This window comes from Pimephales promelas, chromosome 11 (genome assembly GCF_988280905.1).
Source record: "Pimephales promelas chromosome 11, fPimPro1.hap1.1, whole genome shotgun sequence".
In the NCBI taxonomy this organism is placed as follows: Eukaryota; Metazoa; Chordata; class Actinopteri; order Cypriniformes; family Leuciscidae; genus Pimephales; species Pimephales promelas.
In genome coordinates, this window is record NC_142779.1 from 20854082 (window position 1) to 20876527 (window position 22446).

Here is a 22446-nt window from a genome sequence, read left to right on the forward strand (position 1 = left end):
TAACTCCTTTAATATGTTATATTTTTTCCACTTTTGTCAACTTAAAATCCAAATGTAATGATTCCTGAATGTTTTTGTTGCTTAATTTCTTCAAATGGTCAGGGTGGATTGGGGAGAGAACTTTAATTTCTAAATTTAGAGTACAAATACAATGAGCAATTAATAGCTTGCAAAATCCTGTTTTACATAATATATTACATTTCAAAGAACTATAACTTTTTAAAAATGTACTCTACCGTTCAAAGGTTTGGGGTCGATGTGATTTTTCAATGTTTTTGAAAGAAGTCTCATATACTCACCAATACAGTAAAAACAGCTAAACTGTGAAATATCATTACAATTTCTATTTTAACATATTTTAAAATGTAATTTATTCGCTTTCAGCATCATTACTACAGCCTTCAGTGTCACATGATCCTTTAGAAATCATTCTAAAATCCTGATTTGCTGCTCAAGAAACATTTCTTATAATCTCATAATCTCTCTTTTTGTCTTTTCCTCTCCTCACCCCTGAACTCAAGTCCTCTGAGCTGGAAAGTGATCAGGCCGTTGCCGATCTCGACAAGGTGAACGAGAGCATTGAGGTAATCAGATGCCAGGATGAAGCAGTCTCCGGTGCTGTAGTTTCCCCAGCGGCCCAGCTGCAGATCTCCACACAGAGAATGCTGCAGGGAACGCGTCAAATGCTCATAGAAGATGGAGTTCAGGTTATTATCATCTGAACCTGACAACATGAGAGATGGGATGAGACGGCACAGGTTTAGAGGCACAAATCTAGACTTCAAAGGGCAAGAAACTAAATTAAGAAAGATTGAACATTTATAACAGAAGTACCTGGGTTTCTGTCGAGCTGCGAGGCAAGTCTAGTGTTGGAGTGATCGACTCGCTTAGTACTGAAACACACATTAAAATCAACAAAGCATTGTGAGCTAGGCTAAAATGGCAAAAGAAAACAGAGACATTGATGTACACTTGAGTGTCTTACTTGTATTCTCTCTCCCAGAAGCGCACAGGTCTTACATAGGAACTGATGAAGATGGCACTGCCAAGAAAAGGGTTTAACGGAGTGGAGAACACAGCAGACACAATGGCCTGCACGAACAACATGGCAGAGTCTGGAGGAGGGCGGAGTCAAGGAAGATGAGAGGTTTGACAAAGCCTAAAAATATGCTAAATCTGAAACACAGTGTGTGATAAGGATACGTGGCACTGCAAACGGTTGGGCGAAGGCATGGAAGGCAGAGCCCCAGGTAATCTGCCACGGCGCGATGTAGGTATAAACAAACTTCAACTTATAAAAGAGCTCCCATAACTACAAAACAAAACACACAATTATACAACACGGACTTTGCAAAGTATCTAAAAAAACCCAACAAACTTTACAATATGCTGCTTAATATGGCTTTTTAAGATAAAACAAAATAAAATATTGATTTCAGTTATAGAGAATAATTAAAACTTTACATTATGCTGCTTAATATGGATTTTCAAAATAAAGTAATAAAGAGAACATACAGGGATATAAAAGACAATTTGGCTGCCTGGTTAAACAGTCATCATTCATATTCAAGTATTTGATCGATCAAAATCAAGTATTCCAGAGATCTTTCTTATCTGATATCTGCTGGTTAGTAATCAATCTACCAATTTGTCTAATTTTTTAGGATTCAATAACTAACAGAATCATACAAGTGTCTTTAAAATTGTGTCTGGAATGACTTTGACATGTTGGACAACTCTTCAACTCTGTAATTAATCAGAGGGCATATCCAAATATCAAACTCCGAAAGAATAAAAAGTCAAGACAAAAATCGATTTCTATAGGAACGAGGACTGACCTTGCTGAAAATGATGGACATGATGAAAAGGTCCAGCAGCAATGTCTCGGAGAACTGCCGGTAATCAAACGTGAAGAACAGGACCGTGAAGAGGACAGTGACATACTGATATGTTGGACTACTGAAGGAAGAACGCAGCAGCTTTAGCCCAGCGACAGTTATCACTAGAGCTCCGACCCTGAGAGAGAGAGAGAGAGAGAGAATTCATTGATTTCTTGTAAATGATAGTGCAGAGCAATGTTTAGCTAATACATGACGATCAGATGCAGACAGTCAATAAAACAACAACCTTAACACTGAATACAAAAGGACACAAGGCAGGAGGTCATATAGAAGAAGGAATACTGACTCTGTGTTGAGTTTCTTGGGGCTGGCGAGCTCCTGTGCGCTGCCACTCAGCTCATTAAGCACAATGAGTGGATAGAGGATGTTTTTCTCCACAAACAGCAGCCATACATGTGCACGCTCAAACCACATGACATGGGCAGCACCTGAACACAGAAAACACGTACTCAGTACAGGTAATCCTAACAGAGTCTCAACAGAATGAGAGTTATGCATTTGTATAGCAGTAAACTGAATTTTTTAACGTCTGTAGTGTGACTCACCCCTGATTTCAAACTGATAGTACTCCCTGGTTTTGAGCAGAGGGTGAGAGAAACAGTACCAGGGTAACTGCTTCCTCATCTGGGGCAACAGGTAGTGAGTTAACAGCCCAACTGCCCCAACCAGACCGTACAGAACATAGCTCAAAAATGGCTAGAAGAGAAGACAGAGGGACAAAACAGTCTATAATTAATATTTATCTGTAGTTTAATTATGATACAATATGTATTCTTGGAGTTTGATTTGCAGCTGAATTATGAAGTGCAGGATGATCATATTTAAGGATACACAATATACTGCTTAAGATTACTAGCCGATATTAGAGTTTTTTTATTATTTATTGGCAGATTTTGGAAAGACACTAACGTTCAATCATTTAGGGTTGATTTTTAATGCTTTTAAGAGAAGCCTCTTATGTTCACCAAGGCTGCATTTATTTGATCAAAAATACAGTAAAACAGAAATATGGTGAAATATTATTACAACTTTTTCTGTTTGAATACATTATAAAATTCTATTTACTCCTGTCATGGCAAAGCTGAATTTTCAGCATTATTATAGTATAGTCTTCAGTCCTTCATAAATCATTCTAATATGCTGATTTGGTGCACAAAATACATTTTTTATTATTATTACAAGCAGTGTTGATTAAGCATTTGTGTTACTTAATAGGAAACCATGATATGATTTTTGAATAGAAAGTTTAAATAAAGCATTTATTTGAAATAGAAATCTTTTGTAACATTATACATTTCTTTACTGTCACTTTTGATGAATTTAACGCATCCTTGCTGAATAAAAATATTGATTTCTTTAAAAAAAAAAAATAAAAGTACTGACCACAAACTTTTGAATGGTAGTGTATGAGCTAATTTTGGGTATTTTATTGTGTATTCTTATTTACCTTTTAATTTTGCCTTTGCGGTCATTTAACATTAGTTAAAATTAATCTTTAAAACATTAACCATTTAAAAACCCTGTTAAACCCTTTTACTTTTTAGTGGTTTAATTATTATTATTTTTTTAATGAATTTTGATACAATAAATGTAAAATATTTTTTTATATTTCCATGTATTAGTTTTTGTCCATAACATGCAAAGAATTATTGCCATATCAGTATTGGCCAGAATTTTATAAGTACTGTATTTATATTCAGAGTGTTTTACCTGTAAGGCGATGAAAACGGTGCTGACATGAATGGCGAAATACAGGACAGCAATGACGACACACACAATCACATCTGACTGTAGTCTCTCATTCTGTACCCAGAGAGAAAGAGAGAGACACAGACGCATCATTCAAGACAGAAGAGCCCATGTGTGTTTGTGTCTGTTTGTGACATTTATGCATGAATTGCTCACCACAGAGCTGCGGAGTTTCTCTGGTAACGGATCCTGCACTTCAGAAAGGGGATCCTCCGGATTTTTCTCTTTTATGTTAGGGAAGACCTTTGACTGCACTAATGAACTACATATACAGAAGACAGAGTTAAAATCGACAAAATACAAACTATCCACTGGACTAAAAGTTCCTAAAACAAATAATAAATACTCAAAGAGCTCAATTCAAAATACTTAAAGCAGGAAAAAATGCAAGAAATATTTATCAAAAGCACAAACCCACACACTCGCAGAAAAACTTACATGAGAACTGAGGGGTCACTGCTTTGGCGGCTGAGGTGATATGAAACAGCAACCAACAACCCACAAAACACAGAGAAAAGCACAGGAATGTGCTGAGGATCCCACGAGTCCTGAAAACATACATAATATACAGAGGAATATTCAGCGTGCTTTAACAATCCACACAAATACAACTGAAATCCAGAAAGAATTCAAAACAAGTGATTCATCACCTTTAGGGCGCCATAGCAGAACCCGTAGAGCATCGCTATGGTGACGACACTGCGAAGAACACTATAGAGAGCTGAGAGCAGACTGGTGCATGCTGGGAGTGAAGACAGACATTACAATGAGTCTCTAAACGGCAATCTCATCACACAAACACAACAGTTTTTACAATGGACACATAAGTTACCGTTTCCTCCGAAGGCGTGAATGTCAAGTTGCTCAAGCAGGTACATGACAAAAGTGTTAATCTGAGGGAGCAGCCCAATGAAGAAGATGATGGGAAAGCACAGGGTAAAAACTACAGTGAAAAAGAAGAAAGAGAGAGATAATGTAAATCCGGAGTCCTCGAGTCCCGTCAGATCAGCAGGATTTTCACAGGAATGCAGAGGGGAAAGCTTCTGATTTCAATAAAAGAGCAAAACAAAAACCACTACATATTCATCTGCAGGGAATTTATGCACAATGCTCACCAATGAGGAGATCCCGCGCTTGAGACAACAGGATGGAGCTGGTGAGAGCGACTCCATATAGAGACACTGCACTGGAGCTGCTGTTTACACTCCCATAGTGCAACAGCCAGATCAGCCCACAGCACAGACAGAAATACACAGGCCTGCTGTAGGCGATGATACGATTATGACCCTAAACACACACAGGAGGGAAAGAAAATCATTGCATCTCTGAATTTAGACCCCAAATTTTCTGTTTGCAAATGTTAAAATGTTAGATTATATTAATTAATTAATTAATTAATTTATATATATATATATATATATATATATATATATATATATGAAGAGTTCAGATGCAAAAGCCTCTAAATGCCATTTGAAATTTTCTTCTTTAAAGATGATTTTTTATCAAATTTGTATATTTAAGTTCAGTAATTTCACTTAAATAACAATTAATAGGTAATTATCATTGCCATTTAAGTGAAATTACTGAACTTAAATATACAAGTTTGATAAAAATCATCATTAAAGAAGAAAATTTCAAATGGCACTTAGAGGCTTTTGCATCTGAACTCTTCATATATTTATATATACAAACATGAATATACACAACCATTCAAAGGTTTGGAGTCAGTTTGATTAAAAAAAAAATGTTTTAAATCTCTATGCTCATCAAGACATCATCAAAAATACAGTAATACTGTGAAATATTATTTTCAGTTTAAAATAATTCTTCAGTGTCTCATAATCCTTCAGAAATCATAATCTAACATACTGATTTGGTGAAACAGTTTATTATCATCAATGTTTTTTGAAACAATGATTTTTCAGGATTCTTTGATGACTAGAACTGCATTTATTTAAAATACACATTTTTTGTAACATTATAAACAACTTTACTGTCAAATTTTATTTTGATTTCTATCAATTTAATTTGTCGTTGCTGTATAAAAGTATCAAGTTCTTTTTAAAATCATACTGACACTAAACTTTTGAACAGTTGTGTATTTCCAATTTGAATTCCCAAATTAATGTAGAATCTAGTATATTTTTAATACTTTTTGTTTAATTACACCTTTTTAAACATAATCTTGAGATGTACAGATTATCATTATTAATGCACAAGTCCCATTAATCACATAATTGTTCCTGCACTAATTTATATGCCTTTGGCTCATAGTAATGGAGTGTGTTACTGTATTAGGAGCGTGTGCGTGTTACTCACATGTCTGGGTGATGAAGAGTCGGGTTGTACACTCTGATAAAGGGATCAAAAGAAAAATTTTCATTAAAAATGATTAATTAGATCAGTGTGTATTTTGAAAAGTGTGAGATTCTCACCTTCAGCAAAGAGTACTGGCAACTGGCAATAACGAGGCAGAACTGAAAAACCCAAATGTCAGTGAAGAACCCATGAACTAGCAGCACAGAACCTAGAAAGGCCACGAGAACCGCCAGAGCCACGGAGAGCATGTTCTCCAGAACCTCACGGTTCCTGATAAACACACACACACGCACCACCATCAGGATCCGAGATGAGACATATCAGTAATACACATTCGTGTGTGTGTGTGTGTGTACCTGTCGAAGAGGGCCAATAGCGTGAGTCTGTCAAAGTGCAGCCCGACCCACAGGTATGGCAGCAGCCAGAAGCGGTAGTACTGCTTGGTTTTGAGCGTGTGCGCATGTGAGTGTGTGTGATTATGTGTGGAGCCCTGTGTGGAGTGCGCCGCCTCCTGCAGGTCAGGACTGCCGTCAACATCGTGCTGTTCCAACAGCTCTGGGTCCATGGACAGCAACCGATTCAGACGCATCTGAGGAAATGAGAACTAAGCCGGGGTGAGTTTACACACACAAACACACACAGAGACTGAGCTCATCATCTCAACTAGGGGTGGGTGATGTGACTAAAATCACAATATGAGAAATGTTGTTTTACAATAATATATATCGTAATATAGTTATTTTTGTGATTATAAAAATAGAACAAAGATACAAATTGAATAAAGTTTTTTTAGGTTCAGGTTTTTAGGTTTTAAAAAAATCAAACACTGCATAGTCTTCCCTGTATGAATTAAAAATAAAAACAAAAGTTAATTATGGAAGCTTGTTTCCGCCACTTGCAATTGCGAGTTATAGTCCACAAAGTTTATCTCGCAATTCTGAAATATAAAGAAGATGCAATTTATGTCTCAGAAACGTGCAATTGTGAGAAAAAAAAAAGAGTCCAAATTTTGAGATATAAAGTCAAAATGTCAAGCTATGGTAGCTTATTTCCACCACTGCCTAAAAGAATATAAAGGATATAAATAACCTAATGGTTATAAAAATATAATATATATAAAAATATAAATAAACTAATGGACAAATCTAATATACTGACACGTTGAGTTTTCACCCAACGGTTTAGGTTCACTAGATTGCCAACAACTTAATGTAGTACTGTGCACTGTGCAATGCAGATATATTTACATACCGTGATTAAATAATATAGCAAAGTTTCTAAATAAAGACACTTTTTATTGTTGCCATAATGTATATTGTCATATTACCCAACCCTAGTCTCAACTGTGCTGCATCTCACACAAGCACTATTGTGCACAATACATAATTTCATACTGTTTGTCAGTATATTTCTCACAGTCTTTATATTCTCTCTGTGTGTGTGTGTGTGTGTTTGATAGCACTCACCAGGTCATGAGGGTAAAAACGAACTGAGGTAGAACTGGAGAGGTGAGAGTCTGTTTCCCTGCAGAGAGAGAAAGACTGTTAGTTGTTGGATATTCAACAAGGGATTCTGGGTTCTGGCTGTACGTGTGCTGTAACTCACCAGAGGTTGTTGGAGGCTCGTCTGGTTGCAGGTTCAAAGTTCACCAGGGACATGTCACATCCTCCGACCTCATAGAGAGGTGGGGTCAGCTTCCCTAAGTCACACAAACACACAAGAGGTTAGGGGTCACCTAACAGACATCGCAGGGTCACATGAACGTGGACAGATAGGACACTGCCCCCATAAAACCCGCTGGTCTGCACTAAGTTTTCAGAACAATAACACCTCAATCTGACAAGACCGACGCCAACAAAATTAAATCACTCCCTTTATAATCAGGAAAGCAGTCTATACTGAAAATGCTCTTTTTAATTCATTTCATATGTAAAGATTTTAGTTGCACAGTGGCCTTTATTTTGCCTGTCTATCTACTATGCAACAATTTCATTTGTATATTATGCGTGATAATTGTTTGCTATAAAGTTTATTTGTTATACATTCAGTAAGCATTTTTTAATGAATAGAAAATTCAAAAGAACAGGATTCTTTAATGGAAATCGTCCGTACCATTATAAATGTCTTTACTCTCACTTTTGATCAATGTAATGCACCCTTGCTGAATCGAACTCGGGCACCGGAGGCGCAGCTGCACTATATGTCGGGACACTGCACACAAGACTAACGGCTCTGAAGTTCTTTGAGTGTTATTGAGTCTTAACTGTTATTAAAACTAGGAGTATGACATTACAGTTGAAAAGGGGTAGACGAGAACCACTGAAAATGCGACACAATAGCATTCGAAATTCTTAATATAATATGAATTCTGAATATGAAATAGTCAGAAAATAGCCTGTAACAGTCATTTTGTTATAATTTTTTAATTTCAAGTGATCCAATCACCAGTAGACAGCATTAAATGCAGATGTAAAAGAGGTCCAGTGTTGGGACCAATAAAACGTAAGCTCAAAAATACTGTACATGCGCATGGGTTAATGTAACGTCTTCAGTTAGATTAATACCAACGCTAAACCAGGCGTAAACAAGACAAATGTATGAGCCTTTTAAGCTGATTAAAACCCACTATACACACTAATTGTCTATTCAAAAACAAGAGATATTTATAGATATATAGATGCACTATTGATCCCGAGAGGGAAATAAGCCAGCATGTTCCCTGACCGGAAGCAAACCTTAACCACAGCAGTGAGAGCGCTGCATCAATCCTTCTAGACCCCCAGGGAAGAGTTTGACTGACCAAAGAAAGTCCATGCCACGCACACATGCAAACCAAATGTGAAGTAAAGTCATGATGTTAACTGTATAATCAGTGTGATCCCAAACATCCTAATGTTTCCAAAAATAAAATCCCATACACATGCAGAAAAATAAAGATAATACAAGACTAACTCTCACGGCCAAAAAAAAACCTACAGATGCACACTGAGTGAATCTTGATTTCAGAAAATGACATGCAAGTGGAATTAACAGACAGCATGCAGATCTGACGAATAGTACTTGGTGTGACAGACAGCATGCAAGTGCGAGACGCACAGATTGCAAATTTAACAGGCAGGTGTGACGGATGACAAGATGATGTGACAGACAGCAGGCAATTTTACAGTGCATACCAAAGTCATCCTGCAGACTGGTCACGCCCACAGTGGACGCCTTATCCGGACAGCCCTCCAGCTGCGCACTTCCATTCCTGACCAGCAGGGAAGCGCTAGTGCTCAATACCGTCACTTGAGACGGCGTGCGGGATGGCTGACCTCTGACCTGTGACCCTGAAGCTTGAGATACCTGACTCAGAGCCTCCTGCAGACTGGAGGAGTAGAAATATGCATGATTCGTGATGAGTAAGAGACTGCGCATGTGTGACACAACAAGGATGGACATTTCGGTCACTTTGTGCACTCGACAAAGTCAACAGAGTACTCAGGGAGAACCTGAGTTCATTGAAGTTGACACATGTTGCACACTATTCTTTCAGTGCATTGTGTCCAGTGTTGTTATTGTTAACTACTAATATTAAAGGGTTTTTTGGTGATTGAAAAATCTGGAAAAAAAAAAATAATAATAAAAAAAACTTAAACATGTCAAAATTAGTTCTAGTGTTTTGGAAGGTGAAAAAAGTGTCAGTCATTTGAATATGCAAGTCTCTAGAGTGAGAGTAAGTGTGTGCGTTTTTGTGTGTCAAAAAGATAAGGGAGACAAAAACAGAACAAGATGCTGGAAGAAAGTGCAAGGTCACATTTATAGAGAAAAACAGGCAGATGGTAGTGAGAGACAGTAGAATGAGGGCTCTGGAGGTGTTATGGGAGCTGACAGGAAGTGTAAAATGAGAGGAGTGCTAAACGGGAAGTGAGGAGGATGATTATTACGATTTCACAAGCAGAAAAAGCAAGATAGATTTTGAGATTTGTGTGTGTGTGTGTGTGTATGCGCAAGCAAAACATAACTAGGTAAAAACAGAGAGAGAGTGGAGATCTAAATCCAGTATGTTTTTTTTATCTAATTATTACAGAGAAGTCTATATTTTGAAAGTGACAAAATCATATACGTTTATTTGGTGTTGATTAGTTGAACATTCACTGATGCAACTATTTAAAAATGTTGTTTTGCACATTCCTAATATCTTCATTGGCTGCCACAAAAGCCCCAGCAAAACAAGTGGCATAAGAAAGTTGCTGACTGTCATTTTGGAAAGAGATGACGGAAAAATGCTGAACTCATCAGTGCGTCATAAGCATTAGAGGCATCATTGTGTTTAATAGACAATCATGTGGATGATGTGTCTGTAACCTACACTTGCTTGATCATTCAATGACTACGTTTACATGCAGCCAATAACCCGTTGTCGCAAACGGCCATGTAAACACCAGCAAAAACCCGAATATGCTCATATCCCGGATTTTAAAAACCGGAATATTATTCCTGGGGTACCCCTTTTCTAACCTGAATTTTTGGTCATGTAAACGCGTATCAGCATATCCCCATAGTGATTTGTGTTCTGCGCATGGTCTATTCGCAAGGAATCTTGGTCTTTTAAGTAGAGAAACTTCTCGGCGCATACAAAAATCCACGTGCAGTATACCGGAAGTAAACATGGCGAGACCAGGCGAGACACAGCACAGCATACTTTTGGAGCAAGGTCAGTAACGTTACCAGCATCAAAGCGCAAAAAAGGTGATCGCTATCTGCCCCAAACTATTCATTATCCGCGTGCTGCTGTTGTTGTTGTCTTTGGATACAGGAAGAAGAATCGGAAATGACGCATATTCCGTCTTAAGGTTGTCCGTACCATAGACATATACACTAGACCTCACCTGGGGGTTCTAAGCATGCGTCAAAACCGCCGCCATCTTGGAACAGGGGTCTTGTCATAGGAAGTAGCTTGGTAACGCTGCTATCTCTGCCTTTAAGTCAAATTCATTGATGGTGGCGGACTTTTGTGCAGCGTATGATGTTCACGGATGAAATCTGAACTAGGAAGAATGTTTAAAAAAAAAAAAAATTTCTTTCTGGAATAAATGATAAATACATGTCTGACCGTTGGAACAAACCAAAAAAACAAGAAAAATCGCATTCATGATGATTTATGGTGATTTTATTTCTGTTAGACCTGTGTCTACTACATTGACGTTGATGCATTAAAGTGGAGGGGCTCCCCTGTTTCAAGATGGCGGCTCTATTGACGCATTCGTTCCAATGAACTGCCGTAGCCAAGGTGAGGTCTAGTGTATATGTCTATGGTCCGTACCATATGGTCCGTACGTCTAGACGCTAACCGCGCGTCGCCGTTTACATCGGGATATTGCAATTCCATTTATACAGGAGAAACTCTCTCCTCTCAAACATGTAAACGGGTTATTCCTAATGTTTCAGAAACCCGAATAGTGACCTTATCCCGTCCATAACCCGAAAATTGGCTGCATGTAAACGTAGTCACTGTTCAATACTAAATGCCACATGTGACTGTAAATGAGGGATTTCAGACAAAGATGACATCATACATCCTGAAATATATATATATTTGAAATCAGATCTGACAATTTATAACACTTCTCAAACAAATATTCTGAATTGAACATTCAGACTAAACCTTTCTGAAATTCAACCAGAATTCAAATCACAAACACTATCGTTCAAAAGATTGGGGTTGGTAAGACGTTCTTGAAAGAAGTCTTTTTCAAAGATCATAAAATACAGTAAAAGGTTATAGTGTGAAATTTTATTACAATTTAAAATAACTGTTTTATATTTGAATATATTTTAAAACGTAATTTATTCCTGTGATGGTCGTGCTACTTCATATTTTTGTGGAAACAATTTTTCAGGATTCTTTGATGAATAGAAAGTTAACAATAACAGCATTTGAAATATATTGTCACAATGTAAATGCCTGTTCACACCGGGACGAATGTTATTCGCCGACGTTTAACGCCTCGTGACTAAACCAAGGGCGCCAAAAAGCGTCATTTTTTAAAAAACGCCTCGGGTTCGTTTTTTTGTTTGACGCACCGCGTCAAAAACTATCCGACCAATGAGATTGGCGCTTTTGCTCACGTGTTTGGAGCTTCTGAAGTTACAGTAAAACACAACTTGGGGGCGCTCAAACACAAAACGGTCTTGCCGAGCACACATATGCAATGGCGAAGAAGATATACGCGTCGCCGTCTACACGGCCAGGAAGAAATAAGACGAGGAAGATGCAAGGCAAGATGACTGTAGAGCTGCTGTTCTCGTTGGTGCTAGAACATAAAGAACTATATGACAAACGCAACAGGGACTACACACATCTTGATAAAAGAGAACTGTTATTGCAGTGCAAATTGGTGCCATCTAATGTCAGGGAATGAATTTGCATGTTCACTCGGCTCATCGTCAGCGAAAATCGCTTGGGTGTGAACACAAAAAACGCGTTGAAAAACTCGAGTAACGCACGCTGATATTCGTCCTCGGTGTTTTATACGGGCCTTAAGAGTCTTTACTGGCACTTTTGATCAATTTAAAGGGATAGTTCACCCAGAAATGATCATTTATTCAAGTATTTTCAAACTTGTATGAATTTATGTCTTCTGCTGAAAACAAAAGATGATATTCTGAAGAATATGGGTAAAAATATCAGTCAATGGGGTCCATCAACTGTCTGGTTACCGACATTCTTCAAAATATCTTATTACATTTTTGGGTGAACTATCCCTTTAAAAATCTTACTGACGCTAAACTTTTGAATGGTTGTGAATGGATGAGGTTTGGATTAAGTTTGTAAAAGTAAAACCCCACATGGTTTTTGCTCTCATCATTATCCTTCAAGAGAGACAGATATGCTCCAGGCCTGACGATGAGACAAAGCACTCAAACACTCTCTCTCTGTCTGAAGCCATCTTGATGGCAAGGATGGCTGTGTCTGGGGGTTATGGACAGATTTAGCAAGTGAGACAAGGGCACAGTGACGGTTACTCTCCAGGATACAGTAGTAGAGACTTCAGAAGCAGCATGTGTAAGACAACTTCACGTGGTTACGCGGTTTATCAGAACAGGATAACATACATCCCCAAAAGGCCCCAAAAAAAATAGACATTGGGAAAAAAATAAACAGAACTCATGCAAGAACAAAAATAAGACATGAAGTGAATGGAAAAGGCAACATGCAAGAACGTTGGCTTCCGAACCAGCACATTGGTACTCTGAGGATGGGTTAAAGGTCTGTAAAGTAGTAAGAAGAGGGAAACTCAGCATTAAATTTCATGCAGTGCCCAAGAGAAGCGTGGAAATGACAGTTAAAGTAAGTAAACGAGGAAGGAGAATAATGACGTGGACATTAGAACAGATGATTCAAAGCTGTCGTTCTGCCACTGGCCGATCAGTCCCCGGCGAGTCGTACCTGAGCGGGGATCCGATGAGAGAGGCGGGGGGTGTGGAGTTACTTCCTGCGTTGTGCCGTCTACGCACTGCTTGCCGACGAAACGTACTACGTTCTCGGCGAAATGTGACTGTGTCGTCGTTCCCAGGGGCTAACGTAAAAAAGAAAGGCAGGAGGAAGTCCATCAATAGGGGAGTCACCAAAAATAAGCTTTCATTGAACTAGCAGCAAGCAATGCCGCATACAAGCACAAGCTGCACTCTTGGAAGACAAGTGTAGACATAAGAATCAAACACTAATGCAAATATAAAGAGCCTGGTGCTTACCCATGTCATATTTAATGCAAAACAAATGGAGTTAGCTCTATGGAGTTTATTTATAAAAAAGTATGTGATGTATATATATATTATTTCTTTGAAGGGGAAGTACATTGTGTGTGTGTGTGTGTGTGTGTGTGTATATGTGTAAATATATCAGAGGTATTTTAAAATAAGGAGGCAAAGTCCTGTAGCCCTATATCAAATGTAAATTTATGTCTGTTACACTTTATTTTCCAGTTTAAATAAACATTACACAAAAAAGAGAGACTGAATACAATTTTATTTTATATTTTTGGCAATAATTATGTAAATATCAATTTATCAAAACCAAGTATTAATTTCATGACTTTGCGCATTTTAACATTTATTCCAATAATAACTAAAGGCAGTAACAATTTAAACAATGTATATTATTTGAGAATTAATGTTTAGCTGTTCTTTTTATTTTTATTTTCAGGATTCATTAAGCTTGTAGACACTGGTCACAGAAACAAAGATGTACCTGTTAGAAAGGTAATTGCTCACTAAAATCCCCCATAGTCATCATGTTTTCAGCCCATTTCAAGTTTGATTTTTACGCGACAAAGTGGTGAAATGGCCGAGTTGTTTACTTACTTTTTAATTAATCTTCCCATTAACGGCCTCATTATCTTCATTCAGGCAGATGAGAACGCGCACAAAAGGTGGGAATTATCACACAAACCAATCATTTCCAATCATAGCATGATGGAGGTATATATATATATATATACATATACAATGGATTATTTTATATATAAATCGAGAATGAATGAGATGCACCGATTGATCGGCTGCATCTCATTATTTTGTCCATCAAAAGTCTGCCGAGTGAAAGCACACTTTTGATGGACAAAATAAATGTGATTTCATCCAAAAATGTGCATGTCTGGTGTGTTTTAACAAGAACTGAAGTAGGCTAGGCTATGTCAGAAAAGAAAATGAAGACTTTTAAACCCATTTTAAACCCATTTTAAACTTGTTTTTATTATTTCCCAATTGTTTCCCTGCACATGCTCCACTTGTCCTGTTTAGCCTGGCTGGACAAGTGTCAGATGAGAGTTGAATTGTTTGAGAAATATAACTTGCCATTGATGTACAAGTGATTGCAATAAACCTGTGTGTGAGAGAGAAATAAGGCTATGTTTATTTTAAATAAAATGCTATTTAAATGCTAAATAATTATTTTTTTTTTTTTGGATTTATTGGATGTGAAAAGGAAATGGTTTTTCCATAACACTGCACTTTAGATGTGTGTGAATTTCCCACACCAGGAGTAATTTATATAGTTCTGTTTTATAGCAATTATCTGTTCAAAATGTTCTATGCAAATTGTTCTATTAAAGAGAAGATAGAAAATACATTTTTGTGTCTGTTGTAAAGTGGTTTGAAAAAATGAAATCGGTATCGGCTAAATCGGTATCAGCAGGTCAAACAAAGGAAAAATCGGAAATCAGAATCGGCCTAGAAAACTGTAATCGGTGCTCTAGAATGTATATATATACATACACACACTCACACACACAGTACACTGCCTGGCCAAAAAAAAAAATGATTTTCACACATGCATTGGCACCTTAAATTCATGTGCTGGAGGAGACTTAACAGAGTGATTGACTCTTGCAGTGTCAATACAAGGTCTTGAACAAAAATGTATGCACCTCTGGATGGAAATAAATGCTCTGTGATGTTTTCAAAGTTTGCCGAACATGCAGTCGAAAAAAGGCAATAGTGGAAGAAACACCTTTAGGAACCGGAATACAAATGTGATTATAAGAAGAGTAATTAAAATTCAAGGTAATGATGTGTTTGCAGCCGAACTACCAGTGAAAAACAACTAAAACTGCTTTGTCCTTTTTCTGCTTCCAGATGGTGAATCACATTGCCTTTGTAACATTAACAATCTTTGCGAGCAGTTCTTCTAAACAGGGACTTAAACTGCAGCACTCCCGCTGCTGATGAACTTTGACCTGATCTGATGATTCATCACTGAAAGAAAAACTTTATTACTACAATAAAACAGTCTAAACAACAACCTCACGCAGGATCAGAAGGGCTATAAACAGAGGCAGAATGGTTTTCTCTAAAACAATGCTCTTTCTATGTTCAGACCAGCTAATTTGTGAGTAATAAGCCTACAGAGATGACAACAGAAGCATGACCAAGAAGAACATTAGACAATGATCCATCAACCTTGATCCAGTTACTGTTACAAATAAACAAAGCGCATCAGAAACACACAGCTAAAATTTCAAATCGGCAAAGCACTAGTGCAAACACAGGAGAAAATAAATCATATGCACAACACAGACATCTAAACATCGCACACACCTCAATATATTACACTTGTACTTCCAAACACAAAACACAGCATCTGATCACAAGTGCTCAGCAGTAGATAAAGGTGTAAACAGGGGCCATTATGTTTTACAATCGCTGAATCACCATTGATATCGCAATTCATTCTCACACAAGCAAAAGGTGCACAAAGACCAGAGGAGAGAATAAACCCTGCAGATCTCCCAGATATAGCTTCAACAGGCTGTCAGAGTAACACAGATCAGTAATTCTGCAGGGGTTTGTGGGTCACAGCTGCTCTGGCAAAACACACTGCATTCGCATCTATTAGCTTCTGGGCAAAATTTGTTATCAGATTGGCTACATTCTGCTGAAAAACCTCCATCTGAGCACTAACCTGCTGCAGACCTCAGATGTCAGACTGATCTCAGACTCACTACTTAAAGAAACAGTTCGCCCAAAAATGAAAACTCACCATTGACTCAACCTCATTTCGTTCCAAACATGTATGATTTCTTTGCATCAAACAACACAAAAGGAAATGTTTGCATTAGGCAGAATATTCACACTGTTTTTTTCTAGGCAATGAAAGTGAATGGTGACCAGGAGATTTCAAGACAAATAGCTTTGTGTGAAGAACAAATAAAAATGTGTCCTTGTTTACTAAAAATTTCATTTATTTGAGTTGAAAACGTGTATGTTCAAATTTGGAACATCACAATCAGTTGAAAAAAACTATTGACCCTCTACATCATTGATGTCAAATCTGCAATGCCACACCTTTCTATTTTAATGCGCTGTTTTCATTGAAGCACACATACGCATACGTCACTCACACAGACATTTCAGATGCATATCTGATTTCATCTCATCTCTCCCTCTCACTCTCTCTCTCTAATTAATTAAATTAAATACAACTAATTAATTCAAATAAATGTAATCTTACCACAATACTTTATCTCTGCGTCTGATTCAAGGCGGACAGAATGATAGATCAAACAAGCCTTAACTGACGAAAATAAATCCATTTTACTCTTTACTTCAAATATTGGGAGTATAGATAAGTTGTCAATGCTGGCAATGGTATAAGCGGGTATAATTTATAATATAAGCGTGTATACATTTTATAATGGTATAAAATGTGTTCCTTACATATGCAAACATAAATTAGATTTGAAAGTAAAAGACAACTTAGGTAAATTCACCCTATTTACTAGCCTGGCTAACGCCAGACCACGTAGCATTGAGAATGAAACGTGGTCTGGAAACCACATGTAAATTTTCTCGTACTTGAGGCGTGGTTTACGAATACCCAGAGCCGTATTATTGGGTGCTACGAATGTCTATCAAATGCGCCTGTACGTCTATCAAATGTGTCTGCGGTCCCTACCCATTCTGTGATAGGTTCCCTATTTCAGGGGAAAATTTGGTTCATGGTATCCAGACTGCCTAGCAGCGCGAATAAAATCGCGCTGCAGAAAGGCAGAATGGGGAAACCCAGGCTACCTATTTACTAAATGCACCTTTTTAATCTTACTGTGGACGATTCATTTTTTTATCTTGTAATTTTTATTTTTTAAAAACTTGATCTATTCAGTAATAGGACTGACTTTCTCTGGTGATGTATGCCAAACTTCTCCAATCGTTCAGTCGCCTTAAACCCCGCCCCTTTCTTACAATCAACTGCTCGCATTCAGATCATCCTCCAGCCAATCAACAACCACTAATAAAACAAAAAAAGCCATCCTATTTTTTTCACTTGGATGTACGTCATAATATGAAAGAAAAGATCTGTCACTACGTCTGTTACATAGCCTTCCAGACAAAGCTTATAGCCCATTATATTTATTATATTGTTTTTTATCCTTTTTGGACCTTGACAGCCCCTGGTCAGTATTCACATTCATTATATGGAAAAGAGCAGTGTGGAAATCTGGTAAACTTCTCAATTTGTAGTTCATGGAAGAAAGTCATGAGGATTTGGAACAACATGACGGTGAGTAAATGATGACAGAACGTTCGTTTTTAGTAAGTGCATGTGCAATATCGCATTACTGTGTGCTCACCCCGTGATCCTGTCGTTGCGTCTTGTGTGTGACTGAGGGAGATGGGGCAGGGCAGGCTGTTTCTTGAACGGGTCACTGACTCAAGCTGAGAGGCCCTTCCCAGCAGGGATGCCGCATCCAACACCTCCCCCTCTTTTGCCTCCAGGTCCGACTTGGAAGTGGTAAGGGGTCTAGAACTTGCTGGTGCCCCCAAATGATGGGGGTCATTAAGGCAAGCAGTAGTGCTGCTGTCCAGGCTCAAGACCCGAGCGTGAGTTTTGGCGCTGCCTGTACTCGGTGTGCGCCACGTAGCTCTGCGCTTGCCCTTCTCCTTGTCCTTTATTCGTTCCTTTTCCTTATCTCTCTGACTGTGAGTTTGCACACCGTGCATTTTGGCCAGTAGCGAGGGTCCGCGGCGATCCTCGGGAGAGGGGCAGGAGTGCGGTGTGCTGGATGAGGAGTCTGTGCTGAGCTGGTGGGTGGAGTGTAGGCTGGAGGCACAACTAAGTTCGCTCTGATCACTGGAGTCTTCCTCTCCTTTCATGAACACTGCCGACCGAGGCTTCGCCATGCCACGTCCACAAATGTATTCCCGGTGCCTGCTGGCGTCAAAACTACTTGCACGCTGCTTACCGCTCCGTCGCCGACCACTCCGGGTGGCGGCAGACGAGGAGGCAGCCCGGTGAACAAGGTTGGCTGTTTTGGATCGCACTTTGTCTGGTTCCGCCTCCTGGTGCTGGTGGGAAAGACCAGCAGAGACATCTACGCTAGTCCCTGACGCCATCTCCACAGTCCCCTCCCCCTGTTGACCCTCTGAGCTCGCAGGTTTGGGAGCATCACCGGTGGGCAATTTGGTGGCAAGTTCGTTGGCATGGGGGTTTTTATTAGCCTCCCCCGAGGCAACATTTGAGTTACGCGGGTCGGCATGTCCCGCATTTACCTTCTCATCCCCAGAAAGTGACAGCAGGCTTTCTACGTGCGTGGAGCTGGTCTGCTCACTGTGCAGGCTGCTCAGGGTGCTGTTGGTATCCCGGTCCGTGCCACTGCAGTAGCTCTCGGTGGAGCCGCTGCTGCGTGTGCTTAAACTCCGCAAACTTTCGGCACTGCGTCCACCTGTTCTTTCCCGACCCCCCTGAACACACTCTGACTGGTACAGCCCAGATCCCCCTTCCCCAGCACACTCTCCTTCCCCTGCCTCTCGGGACACAGACCGTGATATCCTGCGGCACTCCTTCGGATGATATCTGTGGAATTCGGTTACTGAAGTGCTGGGAGTTCCAGAGTCTGGCTGCTCAGAGCTCTCCGTCGCCCTCTGTGACCTGGAGGCCTCCATTTCACAGACAGGATCAAGTCCTCCCCGGCGGGGTGGAGGGTACAGGTTGAACTCGGGCAGAGAAGGATCTGGAAAGGCAGATCCTGCAGAACTCGAGGTGCGAGGCAATCCGCGAGGTCGAGATGACTCTTTGCGGAATGACTGTGAGTGGGTGGAAAGATGGGCAGTAATTTCTGTGTCACAAGAGGACAGAGACTGACTGAATGGATGGGGGGTAGAGCCATAAAGGTCCTGAGCCAATGAGGTTGAAGGCTGCATGGAGGCAAAAGAGTCATTGGAGACAAGGCAGAACATCTTTGGGTCCGACATCAAATCTAAAGGAAAAGAGAAATATTACAGAGTGTGTGAAAATTACACAGACTTAGGAGTCAAAACTTACCTATTTTTAATGGACAATCCTGGTCTCACTGTGAACGATTTATCATTGCATGCTATGCTTTGCAGTTGTTACATTTATTGCAGTTTGGACACTTTTATTGTGAATAGATGTCTGGGATAACAAACGTTTATTAAATTAACACGGTATCTGTACACTCGCTACATATACAACCCAAAGTGAAGGTGTTGTCGTGCTGCTGCAGTGTTTATGCACCATTAGGCAGTGCTGCCCATATGACAAAGTTAATAAATAGCCAAATTAAATCAATGATGAACCAGTATTGTAGTCCAGCCCTGAGACCCTCAATTTTGTTAGGGCCAAGTCAAAAAGTAAATATCGACATCCCTAATAAACAAACTGTTTCCGGAGTGCTGATGCAGTGTTAATAACTCATTTACTACTCAATTCTGCACACTATTCAAAAACCACACTGTCCATAAGGTCTTTTGCTTATGTGCTTTAGAGAGTTTGAGCCGAGTGTGCAGTGCTGATGTTACCTTTCTGTGTCATCTCATTATTCACAAAAAGCTTTTCTACTGATCACAAACTTTTGGTTTTCAAGAGACAAAGACAACCTTTTTCATGTCAGAGGACATTTCAGCTACATATTACAGGTTTCCAACATTCAAAAAACGCTTTACAGTTGAATAAAACCGCAGACATTAAAAATAACAGCCTAACCAACCAATTCTCACTTCTGCTGAAGATATGAACAAGTTTCAATGAATGTAACACTAACATAAGAATAAAACTAAAATGCAGAATAAAATAAAATGCACATCATCATTCCCATTAGAATGTTAACAGAAAAACGGATATCTGATGGTGATACACTCATAGAAGAAAAGGTTCTATATAGAACCTTAAAAAGTTCTATCAGTGCTAGGTATTTGGAATGCCTAAAAGGTTCTATACAGAACCCTTTTTAAGTGTTCAATAATAAGAATGTCCTATATGGAACCTTTTGGGTTCATTCATTATCATTTGTTTTGTCCTTTCCGGATTAAATATTTCATATTATTGACAAACATCAAGAACCTAAAATGTGAATGATCACAAAGTTCAAGATATGGGGGTAAGAAAATCTATATATGAAGAGTTCAGATGCAAAAGCCTCTAAATGCCATTTGAAATTTTCTTCTTTAATGGTGATTTTTATCAAACTTGTATATTTAAGTTCAGTAATTTCACTTAAATGGCAATGATAATTACCTATTAAATGTTATTTAAGTGAAATTACTGAACTTAAATATACAAGTTTGATAAAAATCATCATTAAAGAAGAAAATTTCAAATGGCATTTAGAGGCTTTTGCATCTGAACTCTTCATATGTATATCAAATCAGCAGTTAATCAATATCACATGAAGAGTGCCATTTCAGTTTTTCTCCTCCAAAAATTAGCATGATTAAAATGTGATATTAAGTTACTACTACAAAATGCTGCAGAATGATGTAATATATGAATGAATAATTTTTGCCAAAAGGGTTCTTTCTTGTCATTATAGAACCTTTTTTAGCATAAAAGGATCTTTGGAGTTGAGTAAAGAACCCTATGCTACATAGAACCCCAATGGACCCTTTTTTCTAAGAGTGTATTGTTAAAGTCTATCCGTTTATAAGCACAGTATTGATATACATCCTTACCTGTCTGGATGTTCTATAGAAAAAACAACTTCATACAGATTTGGAATGTCATGGTGAGTAAATAATGACAGAATTCTTGAACTATTTCTTAAAGTGAGATCAATAGTGAACATTTAGAGTTTCTAAAGTCTAATTTGCATTGCTTTATACTATAGCTGATGTTAATTAAGATTCACACCTTGGTCATGACTGCAACTCTGAGCCAAACTCAAACTAATACCATCGGGAGCCTTTCCAACACCTGCCCCTGCAATCAGACAGCGAGAGACAGAGAAGGTCAAGTTTTATAACTTATTCATTAACTTAACGTATCCGCCTTCTCTCTCTGTCTCTCTCGCTCTCTCTCCTCTCTTCCTCCTCCTTTCTCACCTTTGCAGCTTTATTCAAACACATCCCTGACGTGGCCCGCAGTACTGCAGGTCTTCTGGCATATCACTGCTGTCTGCAGAAAAACTCTTCTCTCTTATCCTGAACAATTCTATTTATAGCTATAGTAAACCTGGTTCACAGTACTCTCCTCTGAGTTTTTAACAACTCAAAAAAGTCATACAACTTCTAATGAACACTTGAGAACACCCTGTTATGTTCCTGTTGCTGTCAGTTGGGCTTCCTTGGTCATTCTGGAGGTGTGTGACTGATATTAGGCAAGCAGGTTGGACCAGGTTTTTAATGATAAGGGGAATTTCATTTATATATATGTTCCACAAAATAAAGAAAGACAAGCAGGTTTAAATGAAGGCGCGTTTAAGAAAAAATGACATTTTAGGTTCAATTGTTATAACTAGATACTAATACTGTAAGAGATTAAAAAAAGGCCTCACGTTTGGTTGTGACTGAGCCTCCGTGGGTTATCTGTTGGGAGTGAGAGAGATAAAACAAGCTCTGGTGAGTCATTTACATGAGATCATGATGTCTGTACTGTAACTTCCCATCACTGTTACTAATTTAGCAGACATGCACAAAAACATCACAGTCATTTAATCACAACATAACCAATTAGACTTTGTTTCCACTCTATGACTTC

General features: G+C 38.7%; 1 protein-coding gene across 5 annotated transcripts in view; it reads right to left on the reverse strand.

Annotated features, from left to right (window-relative positions):
- The window catches only part of pcnx1 (pecanex 1), a 38897-nt gene that overhangs the window by 9211 nt on the left and 7240 nt on the right, over nt 1-22446 (reverse strand). The window contains exons 4-26 of one of the 5 annotated variants that reach the window (XM_039656401.2): nt 22244-22274; nt 21601-21669; nt 18086-19711; nt 13405-13534; nt 9146-9339; nt 7578-7671; nt 7439-7496; nt 6329-6561; nt 6089-6242; nt 5973-6005; nt 4766-4937; nt 4483-4593; nt 4301-4392; nt 4089-4198; nt 3807-3912; nt 3612-3704; nt 2447-2597; nt 2188-2329; nt 1839-2016; nt 1204-1312; nt 986-1115; nt 835-893; nt 509-724 (exon numbers count right to left, since the gene is read on the reverse strand). In XM_039656401.2, coding sequence (XP_039512335.2) covers nt 509-724; nt 835-893; nt 986-1115; nt 1204-1312; nt 1839-2016; nt 2188-2329; nt 2447-2597; nt 3612-3704; nt 3807-3912; nt 4089-4198; nt 4301-4392; nt 4483-4593; nt 4766-4937; nt 5973-6005; nt 6089-6242; nt 6329-6561; nt 7439-7496; nt 7578-7671; nt 9146-9339; nt 13405-13534; nt 18086-19711; nt 21601-21669; nt 22244-22274 — 4291 coding nt within the window. Of the gene's footprint in view, nt 1-508; nt 725-834; nt 894-985; nt 1116-1203; nt 1313-1838; nt 2017-2187; nt 2330-2446; nt 2598-3611; nt 3705-3806; nt 3913-4088; nt 4199-4300; nt 4393-4482; nt 4594-4765; nt 4938-5972; nt 6006-6088; nt 6243-6328; nt 6577-7438; nt 7497-7577; nt 7672-9145; nt 9340-13404; nt 13535-18085; nt 19712-21600; nt 21670-22243; nt 22275-22446 lie in introns of all 5 variants that reach the window. The other 4 variants (XM_039656400.2, XM_089117166.1, XM_089117167.1 and 1 more) reach the window with 4 other exon arrangements.